This window comes from Gadus morhua, chromosome 2 (assembly GCF_902167405.1).
Source record: "Gadus morhua chromosome 2, gadMor3.0, whole genome shotgun sequence".
Classification (NCBI taxonomy): domain Eukaryota; kingdom Metazoa; phylum Chordata; class Actinopteri; order Gadiformes; family Gadidae; genus Gadus; species Gadus morhua.
This window is the reverse complement of record NC_044049.1, coordinates 455,826-475,972: the sequence shown is the minus strand read 5'-3', so window position 1 is coordinate 475,972 and position 20,147 is coordinate 455,826. Positions and strand designations below refer to the sequence as shown.

Sequence of the window (20,147 nt, the reverse complement as noted above, 5' to 3'; positions counted from 1 at the left end):
CAATCAGAAACATACATCTGTATGGATTTAAATAGTCTACATGATATTTATTCGATTACTTCAAATACATTTGGACATTTTGCAGAGTAAAATGCGTTTGTACGGAACATTCGTCCATTGCGTTTGAAAAATTGCGTTTGTATCGAACGTTAGTCGCTTTTTGCCGTTTATTGTCTCCAATTACACATCATCTTTTACATCCTGGATCAAATGGATTTGAATAGGCTACTCAACTCTATTTTATGAACAAATAATGTTGGCTAGATTGAACCCAAACTGAGTCGATATTGGCAGGTGCATTAAATATATTTTGATATATTTATTAAATTATCTATCGAATGATCCCAAGTTACGTTAAATTATTTGGTCAACCCACGCTCGAAATTAAGCGCCTTTCAATAGAATGTAACGATCCAGAAGGAAAGCCAGAATGGATGAATCATGACATAACATTAATCATATAGCATAAAGATTTAAATAGGCTAGAGTCAATGCTATAAGCTATTATCATGGAATGCCATTTGATTCAATAATCAAATAAATACGGCTATGAAAATTATATAGCTCTAAAATAAATTGATAGGGAATAAGTATGAGTTAAATATATTTAATGGAAAAATGGATTGACGTTTTTAAGGTAGTGCTTCATTTCAATAGGGTATACTTTCTCCATCTAAGCTACATCCTACGCAAGACAGCTAAAATACATCTGATTGCGGTTTTACATTTTCTTTAGCTTAAGTGTCAATCATTGACCGTCATTAGTATTTGCGGCCAAGGGGGAATCACGAGATAATGTTGAGCAGGCCAACTTGGTGACAGAACTTGACCCTTAATAGCCAATTAGAAAAAAGGTTTAGTTTTCATGTGTGGCAGATATTGAACATTGTCATCAAACGTGTAAAAATGTTCAGCTTATTCTTCATTGCAAATATACATTCATTATTGGTAGGAGTAATTCTTCAACAAGTATTTAGGTGGCTCTTAAAAGAGCCTTTGGGTTTAGGGTTGGAGGAGAGGGTTTAACCGCCGAAGCCGTACAGGGTGCGTCCCTGCCTCTTCAGAGCGTAGACAACATCCATGGCGGTGACGGTCTTCCTCTTGGCGTGCTCGGTGTAGGTGACGGCATCACGGATCACGTTCTCCAGGAACACCTTGAGGACACCGCGGGTCTCCTCGTAGATCAGACCGGAGATACGCTTCACACCGCCACGACGGGCAAGACGGCGGATAGCGGGCTTGGTGATGCCCTGGATGTTATCACGGAGAACTTTACGGTGACGCTTGGCGCCTCCTTTCCCGAGTCCTTTTCCTCCTTTTCCTCGACCAGACATGATTGACTAGACAGTAGAAGCAATGTGAAGTCTAGACGGACACCCCGACTTTATAAAGGCTCGCAGAGGACCTGAGAGAGACGATGGGCGGGAGCTCTAGTACGGACCCCGCCCAGTGCTTGGGTCGTGAAGTCGACTTTCATAGAAAGGAATCGTATCGTGAACATAGCCCGACTAATTTCTTTTAAATTATTGCTATTTCACCCAGAATGCAAATTTGCTTTTAAAATTGACATTCTTCTGAAATAAAGACGCTGTTAGATACTCTGGTCAACAGATACGCTTTAGTCTTGGAGTTGACAGTAGATTTATTAAACTGCGCATGCGTACCAACGGCACTACGCGTACCCAGGCGGGACAGAACAGACCGTAGTCATGGGAGTAAATCAAACAATACATTACATCTCCCTTATTTTCAAAGAAAAGGCATACAATCTAGGAACAAGTGAGAAACATGTTAGCAGCTAAAATGTCCTGACTTCATGTCAAATTAACCTTGACATCCATTTGACTTAAGTAAACAAAGTAACAAACTCTTTAACTTTAAATCTGATCACACTAACTTGCTGATCACACTAACTTAACTAAGTTAATGCTTTGAACTTTTGATCAGGCTAACTGGGAAGGAGAGGTTACCAGCACTTCACTTCCATAGGTGTCTTTACCACACCTTGTCCCTAACTAACTTCATGCACACAACTCATAAAGTCAGTCTGTCGGGCGGCTTGACCGCTCTGCCTCGCCTGGTGATGTACAGTTCACCTGCCCGGGCCTGAGCATGGCTCAAGGGTTCTCTGGGAGGCGAGCGAGGCTGTTCAGATGGGGTAGGAGACAGCTGTTCCTTTTCAGCTGTCAGTTCCTTTTCAGCTGTCTGCTCTGGCGGCTCAGTCCATAACTCATTACGTATCCAGGGGCGTGGACGGTTGGCGGCTGGAGTGCTTGTGCGAAGATGTTGGCTGTTGCGGCGGTACTCCTTGTTTCCACTGTCAACGATATAGGATCGCGGAGCACTGTGCTGTCTGACTACAACCGCTGGAAACCATGAGGTTTGCCTGCTCTCTTGCCGTCATAATAGCACCTTTGATTGTCCTTAGTCTGATCTAGCAGACGCTTGACTTTCATTGGGTCATAGGCCGTTGGTGCAAGGAGCTCACGTGCCATTGCCGTTGCGTGGCCTCCTTCCCATGAGCAGTTGAGCTGGTGAAAGGCCTACCGACTCGAGGGGAGTAGTCCTGTAATCCAGTAGTGCAAGATGTTTGTCTGGTGCCTTGTTCCAGAGCCTCTTCACAGTTTGCACGGCACGCTCCGCTTCACCATTTGAGTGTGGCGTGTGTGGGGAAGACGTGACGTGTAGGATGCTGTAACTCTTGCAAAAGTCTTTAAACTCCTCTGAGGAGTATTGTGGGCCATTGTCGTCCTCATCGTTGCAGGGATGCCGTGCCTTCCAAACTGCGCCTTAAGTGTGTCTATGACAGTGCGACTGCGCGTGTCTCTCAATCGGTCCACTTCAAGGAACTTTGAGTAGTAGTCACAAGCAGTATGTACTGTTTCCCTTCTAATTCAAAGAGGTCTGATGCTACCTTCTCAAAGGGTGTTTCCGTTGGTTTGAGCGGTTGTCTGGGCAGTTTATTTTGAAAATTTGCACGCAAACTGCAGTTTCTGACTACTTCTTCAATTTGTGCACTCATACCTGGCCAGTAGAGGGCTTCACGAGCTCGCTGTTTCCTTTTCACTATTCCCAGGTGTGATTGGTATATGAGCCTCAGCATGTGCTCACGCATGGTGGGGGGTACTACTATTCGGAGTCCCTTGAAGATGAGTCCATCGGACAACGCGAGCTGGCTCCTCGAGTCCCAATATGGCTGAATCTGAACAGGCACCTCACGCCTGTGCTCTGGCCAGCCACACTGAATAATCTGTTGGAGACAGCTGAGCTCTTCTTTTGTGCGTACTTGTAGTTCTCTATATTTCTGATCACTGACAGAGACAAAGTTCAGCATGGAGATGCACTCTAAGCCATCCATCTCTGGTGTGTTCTCCGATAGCTGTGCTCTGGACAGTGTGTCCGGGAGCTCCATGTCTTTTCCTCTTCTATACTTTACAGTGAGATCATACCACTGCAAGCGAAGAAGCATTCTCTGAATCCGCATGGGTGTAGACAACAGGGATTTCTTGTAGATGTCTTCGAGAGGTTTGTGATCGTTGTACACTGTGACATGTGTTCCAAATATGTAATTGTGGAACTTAGTGCAGGCATGGACAATGGAGAGTGTCTCTTTTTCAATTTGCACATAGCCCGTCTCTGCGTCAGTGAGTGACCTTGAGGAGAAAGCGATGGGCTGATCCACTTGCAGCAGGACCGCTCCTAGTCCGCTGCTGCTGGCATCACAGAATATCACAACAGGCTTTGCAGGATCAAAATACTTCAGCACTGGGGGATGTGTGCACAGCTCTTTTAGTTTGTCAAACGCCTGTTGCTGAGCTGGCTGCCATGCAAACTCCACATCTCTCTTTAGGAGCTGGCGCAGCGGCGCATCCACTTCACTGAGGTTAGGGATGAACTTCGACAGGTAAGTAACGAAGCCCAAGAAGCGTTGGACACCTTCTTTATCCAATGGTGGCGACATGCCCTGAACAGCTTCCACTTTCGCTGGGTCAGGCTTCAGACCATCAGCTGTTATCAGGTGTCCCACGTATGGCACAGAAGGCTGGCGTATGTGGCATTTATTGAAGTTAAGCTTCAGGTTGTAGCTCGTAGCTTTCTCGACCACTCTGCGCAGAATTGCATCGTTTTCCTGCACTATGGGGGCAGCTATAAGGATGTCGTCCATCACGCTTACAGCTCCTTCAATGCCCACGAGCATCTGGTCCATGATGCGTTGGTAGATTTCAGGCACGCATTTTATACCAAAGGGGAGTCTAAGCCATCTAAATCGACCTATTGGTGTATTGAAGGTGGTGAGGAAGGACGATGATTCATCCAACTCTATCTGCAGAAATCCTGATTTTGCATCTAGGACTGAGAAGACTGTAGCACCTGGTATCTTTGAGACAACCTCCTCTACGGTTCGCATGGGGTGATGTTCTCTCTTTATGACTTTATTTAGGTCACTTGGGTCTATGCAGATTCTCACCTTGCCATTTTTTACTACGGCGACCATGGAACTCACCCACTCAGTAGGCGGCTCAACTTTGGGAATGTAGCCACCTTCTTCTTTTTCATGCAGTTTCTCTAGTATCTTGCCTCTGAGAGCGGCTGGTTGCCTCCGTACAGGATGAACTACACCTTTTGCACCTGGTTCAAGCTTTATGGTGTATTTACCTGGCATGGTTCCAGTGGTGCGCGTCAGCTCTGGGAACTCAAGAAGTCCAGCAGGAACACGCTGTGTTTCAGTATTGTCAGGGTTTCGTGTGTAGCGCCTCTCTGCATCACTCTCCAGTAAGTCAAGGCGCCCAATCAGCACCAACGCTTCAGCTAAAGCGCCACTGAGCACATTCTCTTGAGCAATGTTCAAAATTTCAAACACTATGGTCTCTTTACACTTTTTTGACTTGACTTGTAGATTAACAGCAGCTACAGGCTTCAGCCGGTGATTGGAGTATGAGCGGAGCACTGTCTCAGAGCGCTGCAACTCACCTGTGTGGGCAAGAAACTGGTAGCTATTTAGAGTCAATGTGTTACACTTTGCGCCTGTATCAATTCTGAATTTCACTTCTTTAGACAGAATTTCCAATTTGACCACCCATTTATCAACAGTGGGGTCTTCGGGCTACATCATATTTATGCTCAGCATTCCCTCATCATCTGTTGAGTCTTGGTCCGAGTCAATACTACAGTGTTTACTGCACGCTTGTGGCACACTGCCACCCAGTGGTTGGGTTTGTGGCAGTAGGAACAAACAGAGCCTTTTGCTGGAAACTTTCCTTGGTTCCACTTGTGCTGTGGGTCTTTTCCAACATGGTGCAGTTTTTTTTTTTCACGACGACCAATAAAAAACAAGTGTTACCCCTTAAGTTTTTTTCATGACGACCAAAGAAAAACGACAGTGTCACCCCTCATGTTTCATTTGATAAAAACGACAGTGTTACCCCCTATGTTTTAATGGATAAATATCGACAGTGTTACCCCTTAAGTTTTTTTCATGACGACCAAAGAAAAACGACAGTGTCACCCCTCATGTTTCATTTGATAAAAACGAGACAGTGTTACCCCCTATGTTTTAATCGATAAATATCGACAGTGTTACCCCTTATGTTTTTTTCATGAAGACCGATAAAAAAGGACAGTGTTACCCCTTATGTTTCATTTGATAAAAACGACGGTGTTACACCTCATGTTTCATTTGATAAAAACGACAGTGTTACCCCTTGTGTTTTTTTTCATGACGACCAAAGAAAAACCACAATGTTACCCCCTATGTTTGATTTGATAAATATCGACAGTGTTACCCCTTATGTTTTTTTTCATGACGACCAATAAAAAACCAGTGTTACCCCTTATGTTTTTTTTCATGACGACCAATAAAAAACAACAGTGTTACCCCTTATGTATTTTTTCATGACAACCAATAAAAAACAACAGTGTTACCCCTTATGTTTTATTCATGACGACCAAAAAAACAACAACAGTGTTACCCCTCATGTTTTTTTTCATGACGACCAATAAAAAACAACAACGTTACCCCATAAGTTTTTTTCATGACGACCAAAGAAAAACAACAGTGTTACCCCTTAAGTTTTTTTCATGACGACCTATAAAAAACAACAGTGTTACCCCTTATGTTTTTTTTCATGACGACCAAAGAAAAACGACAGTGTCACCCCTCATGTTTAATTTGATAAAAACTACAGTGTTACCCCCTATGTTTTAATGGATAAATATCGACAGTGTTACCCCTTATGTTTTTTTCATGACGACCGATAAAAAAGGACAGTGTTGCCCCATATGTTTCATTTGATAAAAACGACAGAGTTACCCCTTGTGTTTTTTTTCATGACGATGACGACCAATAAAAAACCAAAGTGTTACCCCTTATGTGTTTTTTTAAGACGACCAATAAGAAACAACAGTGTTACCCCTTATGTTTTTTTTCATGACGACCAATAAATAACAACAGTGTTACTGCTTATGTTTTTTTCATGACGACCAAAGAAAAACGACAGTGTCACCCCTCATGTTTCATTTGTGAAAAAAGACAGTGTTACCCCCCATGTTTTAATTGATAAAAATCGACAGTGTTACCCCTTATGTTTTTTTCATGACGACCGATAAAAAAGGACAGTGTTACCCCATATGTTTCATTTGATAAATACGACAGTGTTACACCTCATGTTTCATTTGATAAAAACGACAGAGTTACCCCTTGTGTTTTTTTTCATGACGACCAATAAAAAACCACAGTGTTACCCCTTATGTTTTTTTTCATGACGACCAATAAAAAACAACAGTGTTACCCCTCATGTTTTTTTTCATGACGACCAATAAAAAACAACAACGTTACCCCATAAGTTTTTTTCATGACGACCTATAAAAAACAACAGTGTTACCCCTTATGTTTTTTTTCATGACGACCAAAGAAAAACGACAGTGTCACCCCTCATGTTTAATTTGATAAAAACTACAGTGTTACCCCCTATGTTTTAATGGATAAATATCGACAGTGTTACCCATTATGTTTTTTTCATGACGACCGATAAAAAAGGACAGTGTTGCCCCATATGTTTCATTTGATAAAAACGACAGAGTTAACCCTTGTGTTTTTTTTCATGACGACCGATAAAAAACCAAAGTGTTACCCCTTATGTGTTTTTTTAAGACGACCAATAAGAAACAACAGTGTTACCCCTTATGTTTTTTTTCATGACGACCAATAAATAACAACAGTGTTACTGCTTATGTTTTTTTCATGACGACCAAAGAAAAACGACAGTGTCACCCCTCATGTTTCATTTGTGAAAAAAGACAGTGTTACCCCCCATGTTTTAATTGATAAAAATCGACAGTGTTACCCCATATGTTTTTTTCATGACGACCGATAAAAAAGGACAGTGTTACCCCATATGTTTCATTTGATAAATACGACAGTGTTACACCTCATGTTTCATTTGATAAAAACGACAGAGTTACCCCTTGTGTTTTTTTTCATGACGACCAATAAAAAACCACAGTGTTACCCCTTATGTTTTTTTTCATGACGACCAATAAAAAACAACAGTGTTACCCCTTATGTATTTTTTCATGACAACCAATAAAAAACAACAGTGTTACCCCTCATGTTTTATTCATGACGACCAATAAAAAAACAACAGTGTTACCCCTTAAGTTTTTTTCATGACGACCAATAAAAAACAACAGTGTTACCCCTTATGTTTTTTTTCATGACGACCAAAGAAAAACGACAGTGTCACCCCTCATGTTTAATTTGATAAAAACGACAGTGTTACCCCCTATGTTTTAATGGATAAATATCGACAGTGTTACCCCTTATGTTTTTTTCATGACGACCGATAAAAAAGGACAGCGTTACCCCATATGTTTCATTTGATAAAAACGACAGTGTTACCCCTTGTGTTTTTTTTCATGACGACCAATAAAAAACAACAGTGTTACCCCTCATGTTTCATTTGTGAAAAACGACAGTGTTACCCCCTATGTTTTAATGGATAAATATCGACAGTGTTACCCCTTATGTTTTTTTCATGACGACCGATAAAAAAGGACAGCGTTACCCCATATGTTTCATTTGATAAAAACGACAGAGTTACCCCTTGTGTTTTTTTTCATGACGACCAATAAAAAACCACAGTGTTACCCCTTATGTTTTTTTTCATGACGACCAATAAAAAACAACAGTGTTACCCCTTATGTATTTTTTCATGACAACCAATAAAAAACAACAGTGTTACCCCTCATGTTTTATTCATGACGACCAATAAAAAAACAACAGTGTTACCCCTTAAGTTTTTTTCATGACGACCAATAAAAAACAACAGTGTTACCCCTTATGTTTTTTTCATGACGACCAATAAAAAACAACAGTGTTACCCCTTATGTTTTTTTTCATGACGACCAAAGAAAAACGACAGTGTCACCCCTCATGTTTAATTTGATAAAAACGACAGTGTTACCCCCTATGTTTTAATTGATAAAAATCGACAGTGTTACCCCTTATGTTTTTTTCATGACGACCGATAAAAAAGGACAGTGTTACCCCACATGTTTCATTTGATAAAAACGACAGTGTTACACCTCATGTTTCATTTGATAAAAACGACAGTGTTTTTTTTCATGACGACCAATAAAAAACCACAGTGTTACCCCTTGTGTTTTTTTTCATGACGACAAATAAAAAACAACAGTGTTACCCCTTAGGTTTTTTTTCATGACGACCAATAAAAAACAACAGTGTTACCCCTTATGTTTTTTTCATGACGACCAAAGAAAAACGACAGTGTCACCCCTCATGTTTCATTTGTGAAAAAAGACAGTGTCACCCCCTATGTTTTAATTGATAAAAATCGACAGTGTTACCCCTTATGTTTTTTTCATGTTGACCAATAACGACAGTCGTACCCCTGTCAACGTTTTTTCAGGGTTCCGAACCTCACCTGTTCAGAGTGTTGACCTCGGAACTTATCAATGGACCATCAAGACACTGACTAAATTCATCACAATGGTTATACTTGACTTTATAATTTGCATGAAATAGAGATAAGAGTCTTCCAACAGTGGACATCAACCGGACTTGAACCCCGGTCACCAGGGGGTTAGCTCACAGCTCTCTCCACTACCCAATGAGATTTGTAATTTTATTAGGTCTGAGGTTATATATGACTACTGAGGCGATGACAATACACAATAATCAATCATCAATAAAGAGGATATACATGACATTAAAATGTATGTGTGTATTTCTATTATTTCCCTTATGTTTTTTTTCATGACGACCAATAAAAAACGACAGTGATACACCTTATATTTTATTTGACAAAAAGGCAACAGTGTTACCCTTTATGTTTTTTTTCATGACGACCAATAAAAAACAACAGTGTTACCCCTTTTGTTTTTTTTCATGACGACCAATAAAAAACAAGTGTTACCCTTTTTGCTTTTTTCATGACGACCAATAAAAAGCAACAGTGTTACCCCATATGTTTTCTTTCATTACGACCAATAAAAAACAACAGCGTCACCCCTCATGTTTCATTTGATTAAAACGACAGGCTATGACGCACAACGCAGAACTGTCCATAGCTTAATATGGTACTATGCTGATTTTACCTTAGCATGTTGGTGTTCCAACATCTGTTGTAGTGAACATTCTAAATGGTGTCAAATGTTGCTGCCATAGACACGTTGAATGTTATCGTTTTGATTCTGGAATCCCGCAAGTAAACTGGTTGGCAAAAAAAGAGCAAAGACTTGACGGAGTTTGAGCTGGCCAAGGTCTCTGCTTATTGGCCAGCTCAAACTTGATTTCTCCGTACACTTGACGGAGAAACCGTCACTTTCCTCATATCAGACAACTCGTAACTCAGGGTGAAATTGAAGGCTTTCTTTTATTGTCACTTTCCTTTGTAAACCTTTAGAAATAACCTCCTGAATCCTTGTTATAACGCTGTGTATAATCCCGGACCGCAACAGCTTGTCGGCATGTTGTTAGTGTGTGAAATTCAGCACGGCCGAGTTGGCTCTAATTTCCACATTTTTTACTTGCTAACGCATGTGAATAACAGTGGCTAGTTGGCAGATCTTTTTTTACACACCAGTAGAGTGTTTATCAGGAGCGGAGCCCTGAATGTTACGTCACCCGTGTTCTCGTCTCTGTAAACAATGGATGTTCCGCAGCATTTATTATGACGTCATTTTATAGGCTCTCTCCGCACCCCCCCTCGGACTGACTTCCCGCGTCCCTGGGAGAAGAGGCTCTTATTCAATATTTAGGTGGCTCTTAAAAGAGCCTTTGTGTTAATAGTAGTCTGGTTCTGATTCTACTTCTTGGTGGGCTTCTCGGTCTTCTTGGGCAGAAGGACGGCCTGGATGTTGGGCAGCACTCCGCCTTGAGCGATGGTCACTCCGCCTAGGAGTTTGTTGAGCTCCTCGTCGTTGCGGACGGCCAGCTGCAGATGGCGGGGGATGATGCGGGACTTCTTGTTGTCGCGGGCCGCGTTTCCAGCCAACTCCAGGATTTCAGCGGTCAAATACTCGAGAACCGCCGCCATGTAGACGGGCGCTCCGGCACCAATGCGGTGAGCATAGTTTCCCTTACGGAGGAGTCTGTGCACACGGCCGACGGGGAACTGGAGTCCGGCACGGGATGAGCGGGTCTTGGCCTTCGCCCTGGCTTTGCCTCCGGTTTTACCTCTTCCAGACATGACTCTTTCGTTATTTAAAAAGAAGGATGTCTCCTAGAATAGCGCGGCACCCTATATATGCCCTCAGGTCTCTGCTTATTGGCCAGCTCAAACTTGATAAGAACGGACCAATCATTCATCCCGAATTGGTGCGAGAATTGGCGCCTTGACCTAAAGACGAATCACCTATTGAAAAGAAGAGCGAGTACAACATAAATAGTAGTTATCAGAACTCCAAAACACTAAATAGTTATTAATATTAATATTTTGAACGTCGTCATTTTTTTTATATGATCATCCACATAGTAGTCTATACAATTGTATCAGTTTAGAAAGGATTTATAATATAAATATTGTTTCTAGAGTTTACGACAGCAAATTAAGTAACTAAATAAATGGCATAATATTTCAGTGATAATCTAGTAAGGGTGAGGCAAAGACGATTCACCTTTGGTCCCCTGTATTTCTACTGAATAGGGATTTAGCAGGGGGTTGAGGTCAAATACATAAATGTCTACATTTAACGTATATGATCATGTAGTCATGATCAACTTTTGAACTCCATGATGACAAGTTAAAGCGCATGGTTCAGGAAACAATTATTTTTGATCAGAAGAACATCCATTGCATTTATGTAGGCCTACTGATGGAACGATTCCAACTGAATTGCGTAATAAAATGGCAGTTTGTTTGTGTATTCCTGGTGTGGAGAAATGTGACCACTGACCTAAAAACTACCTGCACTTTGACACTCAACAGCCATGGCTACTGACCTAGGTGGAAGGCATGTCATTTAACCACTTTCTTTTTGTTTTTGCACTGCGCCTACTCTAGAGAGCACTGCTCCTTCATAGTATGACCTCTAATCACATGCTTGGTCTCTTTGGAAAGCTGAGAACGTGTAGGACTTTATGACATTATCAGAATAACTGTATCATGTACTGCCACAGTGCTGGGAAGGCTACAATATTGTTTTTCCTCCCGGCCGGTTACACACAACTCCAAAACCAAGCTGATTGTAGTACCCTGGATAACCCCATATCCCTTGCAAACACTACTGAGCCCTAGCCCCAGGTCTTTTGATGCTGTGTGTAAAAGCAGATCAACAAAGCCTAAAAGATGAAGTCCCCAGCTCCTTTTATGTAATGATATGTCCATTCGTTCTGGTCAGGGTCCTTTTGGAGAATCCAAAAAAGACCTTTGGCTACCCAAAATGTATACTGTAAACAAAAGTGAACCCAAACATGTAGAAGCATAATCTTGGTCTCAAATGAAAGGTTACCCCCTGGGCTTTCTTGTGAACCATTTAGATAGCATACCAGATGTTCTGATATGTAATGAGACAGGTATAATCACACAGAAATCAATTGCATAGGCTATTCCGCCTATGCAATTTTGACAACAAAAAGCTAAAAAAAAAAGTGTTTTGGCTATTACTTTTACCTAAAAAGTGATAACTGCAATGGTATATACACCAAAACTGAAATAGTAAAAATACTATAAATAACTACGTACAAATAAACAAAGATAAGTAAAATCACAATAACAATGTAAAAATAACTATTTGCATGATTCCCTCCCTCCCCCTCCTTTATTCTCCGGGCGTTTAGGCATCTTTCAAAATGCTCATAAAACCAAACTCACAAAAGTAAATAAAAATAAAACCACACACGAGCGTGCAAATCAACCACTTGCTTCACACTCGCACCCTGGGGAAGAGCCTGCTAGTTGCACACCCCTTGCGCATTTCTTTCTCAACCACGCTTGTGTCAGAAAGGTATTTTCATTAGCTATTAGGATATCTAAGGCCCGTCCCCGACCCTTGCTGTCTGCTGGTGTAGCTATCAATCAAAGTATACATGCCCCGTTTTGATAATGATCGCCTCATTGGCTTGTAAGGCTTGTAAACAAGGAAGTATTGGTTTTAAAGACATGTGTGAGGGCTCTATTTCACCGTGAGACCCTGGCGAAAACAGTGGATTCCATGAATCAGACAATAGCGGAATTCAAACCCTAAATCGCAGTTTTCTACCAAAAAAAACATTGCAGCGTTTCGGTTTATTTTTAGTCTGCTTTGTATAAGATGGCTTGTGCATATACACAATGTGATTAGACTAAAATAATATTGATATTCGATTTTTGTGGACTCTTATGAACATTTCAAGACCCAACATGAAGTATCAACTCATTGATAAGGATATCCACAACGACGATATAGTTAGAATGCACCACGGGAGGTGGAGGGTGAGGGGGGCTATTTTGACCCAAGACACTAGATTTTTTTATCTATATTCGCTTAACATATTTATTTCACCGAATGGATGGACATTCGATGACATTCTAAGCTTTAAACGGTGTATGACATGACTATAACTCAACCGAATGATGCCGAAAATTTACCCAGCATGTTGGGGGTAGGGGTGGTGCAACTAAAACTTTCCTGCCGGCGGGATTTAACGATTAAGTTAAGATTGTAAAAAGGTCGGATTTAAATCTCTTAAAGATACTTGGGTGGCTCTAAAAAGAGCCTTTGTTTGGGACAATCGTTGATTTAAGCACGTTCTCCGCGGATACGGCGGGCCAACTGGATGTCTTTGGGCATGATGGTGACCCTCTTGGCGTGGATGGCGCACAGGTTGGTGTCCTCGAACAGACCAACCAGGTAAGCCTCGCTGGCCTCCTGAAGAGCCATGACGGCGGAGCTCTGGAAGCGCAGGTCGGTCTTGAAGTCCTGAGCGATCTCCCTCACCAGGCGCTGGAAGGGCAGTTTGCGGATCAGCAGCTCGGTGGACTTCTGGTACCTACGGATCTCCCTCAAGGCCACGGTCCCGGGCCTGTAACGATGGGGCTTCTTCACGCCGCCGGTGGCCGGGGCGCTCTTTCGGGCAGCCTTAGTGGCGAGCTGCTTCCTGGGGGCTTTGCCACCGGTGGACTTACGAGCGGTCTGCTTGGTTCTTGCCATTTCAGCTTAGGCTTCTGAGACTGATCATGGTTAAGTGAGGTAGAGCAATAGATTATATAGCTGGCCCCGGACAACCACCGCACGCTGATTGGTCCAGTTTATTTCCTCACACGCCCAGCTCGTGTGCTCATCAGCAAGTTAATAGTTTCCCGCTTTTTACATTTGAAATGAGAACGTTAAATCATCAAACGGCCCCTTCCGGAATAAAGTTGGAAAGAGTACATGACGTGCACATCACAAATTAAATGAAACAAATGACTGTCAATTTGTTAGGCTAGCCATCCTAACTTTATAGTGAGTTTAGCTACAATATCTACCTAAATTACTGCAGGGTGGAGGAGGATACGCTCTTCAAAAGCATATTAAATAAGAAAAACATTCCATTTGTTCACTTGCTTTACTGAATAATAGCAGTGAAATGACTATCCGAATATGTCAGGAGCGGCTGAAAGTGCTGGTATGTTTACATTGAAACAGCGTTATCCACTTCCTGTTCGGCTACGTGCATACATAAACATAGGCCATTATATTTCGTGTTTACATTGATCTGATCTATAATTAATCTGATCAGATCTTGAAGATCTGGTCACCGTGACTCCGCCCACTAGAATAAGGAATAATTAGTTTCATCTAACATTATCACGCTATAATGTATTTTCCCACGATAAACGGCTCTATAATTAATGGCTCACATCATGGTTTGCCAATGCATAAATACACAAGAAAATAGGCTCTTAAGGTAGTGTGGTTGGCTCTTAAAAGAGCCTTTGGGTTTTTCAACAAAAACTAGAGATTACTTCTTCTTTGGGGCCGTCTTCTTGACGGCTTTGGGCTTAGATGCCTTCTTCCCCGGGGATTTCTTTGCGGGAGATTTCTTAACGACAGGCTTGGGCGCCTTCTTTAGAGTCTTGGCTACAACCTTCTTGGGGCTTTTCTTGATCGGGGACTTTTTGGCCGCAGCGGGCTTTTGGGCCTTCTTGGGGGTAACACTCCGTGGTGTCTTCACCTTTTGGGGAGACTTCTCGACGGCGGCGGGCTTCTTGGCAGCGTTCTTCTTAGCTTTAGGGGCAGCAGGCTTAGTTAATGGCTTCTTTTCCTCTTTGCTGATCTTAAAAGAACCAGAAGCTCCGTTGCCCTTGGTATGGACCAGGGTTCCCTTTTCCAACAGATTCTTCAAGGCGGTCTTGACACGGGAGTTTTTCTTCTCCACGTCGTAGCCGTCGGCGGCCAAGAGTTTCTTAAGCGCCGGCAGAGAAACTCCGCTGCGCTCTTTGGAGGCGGACACGGCTTTGACGATGAGGTCGCTCACACTGGGTCCAACATTCCTCGGCTTAGGTGCTGCCGTCTTCTTCTTATTTGCTTTCACCGGTGCCGCGACAGCAGGCGCAGGAGCAGCAACAGCAGGAGCGACTTCCATGATCTAGGCTACTCGTACGGTTCAGGAACAAGAGTTTCGAACAGATGAATGTGGGCTGTCCTTATACACACAATGAGAACCGTACAGACTCATTCCATGAAATGTTTTTCTGTGAGGGTCCAAGACGTCTCGTTTGTGTTTCCTCCCTCGTATCATCCAGATGTAATTCACACACGATGGAATTATTTGACCCGTCTCGTGAACAAACTTAAAAAAGCGTTGTTATATTTGAACCCTGTGGAGTCGCAGGTGCAAAATATGTAAAGCATGTATCTAAAAAAACGAACTTTCCATGTGACATTGTTTGGTATGCATCTTTTTAATCTGATTTGTTTTCAACAATGCCTAAATATATCTAATGATGCGGACAAGGATTTTTAATATGACGCACAAACCGAGGAACATTCGAAAGAGAGAAACTTGTACCCATGCCTGTACTTTAGATTAAAGATGCGTATTCTGAAGCTGGTGAACACAAGAGCATGTGAGACCTTTACTTTATGGTTTGTTTTTAGTTCAGGTTTGAATGTTTTAAAATATTATACTTTAAGGACATATGGTTATTAGCAAAATAGTTCGGATAAATAATTGTGGGCATATTTGGTTATTAAAATAAATATTTGTCGCATCGATTGCTTTCAAATATTTGACAAAATTACAGAAATAAGTCAATATTCCATTTCCTATACACAGAACCAATTCCAGTTTATACCGTGCCAACTACAGCATAGATACATATAGAATAAATCGAATAATGTGAATGTAACTCACACACTTTTGCCATCTTACTCAACAACGTCGTGGAAGAAAAGACCCTCCCATGTTAGTACACAACCCAATTGGTAACGTGGGTCGAGTTATTTAAGCTTTGAATTAATACTTGGACCTGAGTGAAATTTTTTGCTATTCTGTCCATTTCTTACTATAATAACAAACGCGGATCCTGTTAATCCTTCCCCTTCCTGATCCTTTTCTGAGGGTTAGACCTACTTTTCAATGCACCTGTAGGCCTACTATCTCAAACCCTATGCTGTAGGCTACTGTAAATACTATATCTGTTGAATGGACGTCTTAATGGATTCGAAAGAGCCACTGATTTCCACATTTGCCGAGGCCTTACGTTGTTCCAAAGATTCAAGCAGTCATAATGACACTCCTGGGGCCTCTACGAATAATCAAATCTCCTAACCTTTATGCCTCCTTTCCTTAACCTTCACGGAAAACTTCATCGGGTCAAGGAAAGATGAAAAGGTGCTTCGTCGGCAGCCTGTTGCTTTAAATATTGCTGCCGAAAAGGATTATTGGATAACAATCTCTCCTTTCCTTTCGTAAAGGTTGGTCGGAAGTAACCTATTCTAAAGGAGGGTTAAAGGATGCATTGAGGCTCCTTTCCAAAGCATTTTTAGAATTCAAACCACCTTACCTCCAAGTAATTCTGGGTCATCTCCTTAGGAAAGGGAACTTCTGATGAAGAAAAGAGAATCTGTAGAGGCCTCTGCTCTTACGATGGAAAGAAGACATTCTGATATGGAAAAAGCCTTCAGGTTTCTGTCAATATTATCACAGAAATCAAGTCTATTTAAAATAAATTCTGATTAATTCACTTCCCTTCAGAGATGACATCATTTTTTTTTGTTTGGCTGACTGTGGCTATATCCGCAAGTTTTCGATGACAATATTCATTTCAGACGCAGTTATGGACGACCTATGCACAATTTAAAGGCCTAATATGTGCGATATTGGCATTCAGATATCTATAAAAGGCCTAGATATACGTTATATTTTTGTATTTTCTTGTGTACTCACATTATCCCAGATGATTCCAACCATTTCGAATCATGATGGAACTTTGTGATGCGTTAGGACTAGACAGCACGTGTTCTACAGATAGGCAGCATTTGGCACGTCATTAGAATAATAGTACTAACTACAGTATTAACATGCAAAACATTGTTTTGATGATGTTTAGATATCAGCTACAATCCTCAATGCGATGGAGCAACTAATATCACAATTCAGATGGTCATTGTAAAATCCTTACAAGAAACTTATTTGAATCTTCTCAGAGACCTCAATTTTGTCAGTCTTTTGAAGGGCGCCTCTTCTTCTCAACACGATCATAGACAACCAATTGTTAGGAATGGCCATTTAGGCAGAATTGCGTGGTTCTTAAAAGAACCGTTTGTTTGGTTGAAGGGTGAGGTCTACTTGGAGCTGGTGTACTTGGTCACCGCCTTGGTGCCCTCAGACACGGCGTGCTTTGCCAGCTCACCGGGGAGCAGCAGGCGGACGGCGGTCTGGATCTCCCTGGAGGTGATGGTGCGGCGTTTGTTGTAGTGAGCCAGGCGAGAGGCTTCACCAGCGATACGCTCGAAGATGTCGTTGACGAAGGAGTTCATGATCCCCATCGCCTTGGAGGAGATGCCGGTGTCGGGGTGAACCTGCTTCAGCACCTTGTAGACGTAGATGGCATAGCTCTCCTTCCTGGACTTGCGGCGCTTCTTTCCGCCCTTAACTGCGACCTTGGAAACTGCTTTCTTGGAGCCCTTCTTGGGCGCGGGTTTTGCTACTTCAGGCATGATGAGATTCGATGCGTATGTACTAGATTGTGATGGACGGATGAATTTATAGGGGGCGTATGCAAATCATCATTGGATCGTCCGGTTATATGATTGGCTAAAATGGAGGACTGAATGTTCCGCCGGAGCCAATAGCCTTCTGGAGATTTCTTAGGGGTTAGCTAAAGAATCCTGTGTGACCGACTATCGCTGTCTTGGTTGGGCTCATCTCTACACACGAGATAAGACCTCTCCAACAAAGGGCTGTTCTGTTATGCTTAAATCAACAACCAAATTGTCTATTTAACAGTAACCCTTAGTGAAAACTGTCAAATTTAGTCAAAGAAAACCAATTAGCTGGACAATTTAGAATTTGATGCATGGCAGATAAAGTCTATTTAAATTTTTAGGGCGGGGGGGTGTATTAGCCTGGCTCCGCCCGCCTAAGTACTTCCGCTCAATTTGAATTTCCCTTCAGTACTTGGTCTGGACCTGCTGTATGTAATTTGGTTTTCTGGTGCCGCCACAGCGGCCCCCAATCAGCGAACAGAGGGCGTGTCTGAGAACAATGACGATAAAGTCGTACACCAGTTTGAGTTGTTGTTGTAGGTCGGTAGTTGATTTGCAATGTGCAATTTTTCCCTGATAAATTAAATTCGACGAACAAAACCTGCAGCTGTCGTTCACGGACATTTTCGTGCAGATGCGGAAGGTGTTTGGTTTGTGTACAACCTGCGCGTGATTCCCGGCGCATGACATACGTCACAACCAAACGTTAGCGATTGGTTATGGCAGATCCAGAGTGGCACTGGGCAGATCCAATCATTTTAAACTTCAGACACCCGCCTTCAAGTGAGTTAACGTTTGTCAATTGATTAGGTCCAGACTCTCTGTACAAATGAAGTGAAATGCGAGAGTCTGGTAGAACCAGGATATGGGTGTATAGCAATTTATTTAGAATTTTACTGAAACTGATTTAATCTAGCTTAACGACCTCACACTTATTTACAATCGTTTCAGTGATTGGTTTCAATCCAATATTTTGTGATGAAAGGAAAATCGCTATCAAATAGATTTGGGTGGCTCTTAAAAGAGCCTTTGGGTTTAGGGTTGGAGAAGATGGTTTAACCGCCGAAGCCGTACAGGGTGCGTCCCTGCCTCTTCAGAGCGTAGACAACATCCATGGCGGTGACGGTCTTCCTCTTGGCGTGCTCGGTGTAGGTGACGGCATCACGGATCACGTTCTCCAGGAACACCTTGAGGACACCGCGGGTCTCCTCGTAGATCAGACCGGAGATACGCTTCACACCGCCACGACGGGCAAGACGGCGGATAGCGGGCTTGGTGATGCCCTGGATGTTATCACGGAGAACTTTGCGGTGACGCTTGGCGCCTCCTTTCCCGAGTCCTTTTCCTCCTTTTCCTCGACCAGACATGACTGAGCTGTTTGTAGATGCAGAATGAAGCCCTGAGTGAACGCTCCGTGTTTATAAAGGCTCGCAGAGGACCAGAGAGAGACCATGGGCGGGAGCAACAAAGACCACGCCCATTGCCCTCGTCGTATTTCGAGGGATATTTTTTGATGGGTGCAGTTACCGCCCCTTTTTAAACAGCTCTGGTTCCGTAGCACATTTTGGTCAATACGTATGCCCGTTATTCATTCAGAAATATGAATTGGCTACCCAAATTATATACATTTAGTTATCAGACGCTTTTCCCCAAAGTGACTTACAATAATTAGGCTACATGTGTGACCAACCTGAAGACATTATGGCTCAATTTAATGGGAATGAGAATTACAATTAGGACATAACAAAATCCAGACGATAAATTTTAGTTATGAATTCTTTAACCCAAATATATTGGTAATTTTATTAATAAAACATGCGTGAGATTTAAATAAAAACTATTTGGCGGACGAAGATCAATCTTTAATATGCTCTAACGATTGTTTGCTTCAAATCTTGCGAATGTGGTGCCTGCGAGAATTAATAAGCTTTTGCAAAGTGGGCCTAATGCAGGGGTGCCCAACCAGTCGATGGCGGTCTTCCAGTAGACCGTCGAAAATCTTTTTTTTTAAATAAAATAAAAATTGCGCGGGACATACACGCGCGGTAGCGCATGCGCCGTCAACAGCAGTTGAAAGCCGTCAACAGTAGTTACGCATTCCTAAACGTTGGCATGGCTATGGGGAAACGAGCTAAGACCTACCATTTTCACCCCGAGTGGGAGGAAGATTATTGATTATTGTTGAGAAGGTGCCCCCCCCCCCCGGTAGATCTCGGGAGGTTGGCGACTTGAAAAGTAGATCTTGGGTCAAAAAAAGTTGGGCACCCCTGGCCTAATGTCTAGCACTGGTTTTGGATTTCAGGAAATACTGCTTAGTTAAGATGTGAGTGGCTCTTAAAAGAGCCTTTTTGTTAATAGTAGTCTGGTTTTGATTCTATTTCTTCGCGGGCTTCTCGGTCTTCTTGGGCAGAAGGACGGCCTGGATGTTGGGCAGCACACCGCCCTGAGCGATG

At 42.4% G+C, this 20,147-nt stretch overlaps 5 protein-coding genes across 5 annotated transcripts in view; all 5 read right to left on the bottom strand.

Moving 5' to 3' along the window:
• Nucleotides 1-862: 862 nt before the first annotated feature.
• On the bottom strand, nt 863-19,103 carry LOC115532360 (uncharacterized). Its single transcript, XM_030342118.1, has 6 exons — nt 18,751-19,103; nt 17,276-17,668; nt 14,448-14,960; nt 14,241-14,254; nt 13,300-13,655; nt 863-1,340 (listed from the first exon to the last, which is right to left on the bottom strand). The coding sequence occupies exons 1-6, from the start codon at nt 19,059-19,061 to the stop codon at nt 1,023-1,025; spliced, it is 1,905 nt and encodes a 634-aa protein (XP_030197978.1). The 5' UTR covers nt 19,062-19,103; the 3' UTR covers nt 863-1,022.
• Nucleotides 9,875-10,734, bottom strand: LOC115531939 (histone H2A-like). Its single transcript, XM_030341307.1, has one exon. It carries the CDS (start codon nt 10,707-10,709, stop codon nt 10,326-10,328), a length of 384 nt encoding a protein of 127 aa, XP_030197167.1. The 5' UTR covers nt 10,710-10,734; the 3' UTR covers nt 9,875-10,325.
• Nucleotides 14,083-15,111, bottom strand: LOC115531853 (histone H1-like). The gene has a single exon (XM_030341177.1). It carries the CDS (start codon nt 15,065-15,067, stop codon nt 14,444-14,446), a length of 624 nt encoding a protein of 207 aa, XP_030197037.1. The 5' UTR covers nt 15,068-15,111; the 3' UTR covers nt 14,083-14,443.
• Nucleotides 17,235-17,672, bottom strand: LOC115531969 (histone H2B-like). Its single transcript, XM_030341359.1, has one exon. It carries the CDS (start codon nt 17,644-17,646, stop codon nt 17,272-17,274), a length of 375 nt encoding a protein of 124 aa, XP_030197219.1. The 5' UTR covers nt 17,647-17,672; the 3' UTR covers nt 17,235-17,271.
• A 777-nt stretch (nt 19,104-19,880) lies between the features above and the next one.
• LOC115531929 (histone H2A) overlaps nt 19,881-20,147 on the bottom strand; it is a 691-nt gene continuing 424 nt past the window's right edge. Inside the window, exon 1 of the mRNA XM_030341297.1 lies at nt 19,881-20,147. This exon is cut by the window's right edge and continues 424 nt beyond it. Coding sequence (XP_030197157.1) covers nt 20,069-20,147 — 79 coding nt within the window. The 3' untranslated portion in view covers nt 19,881-20,068.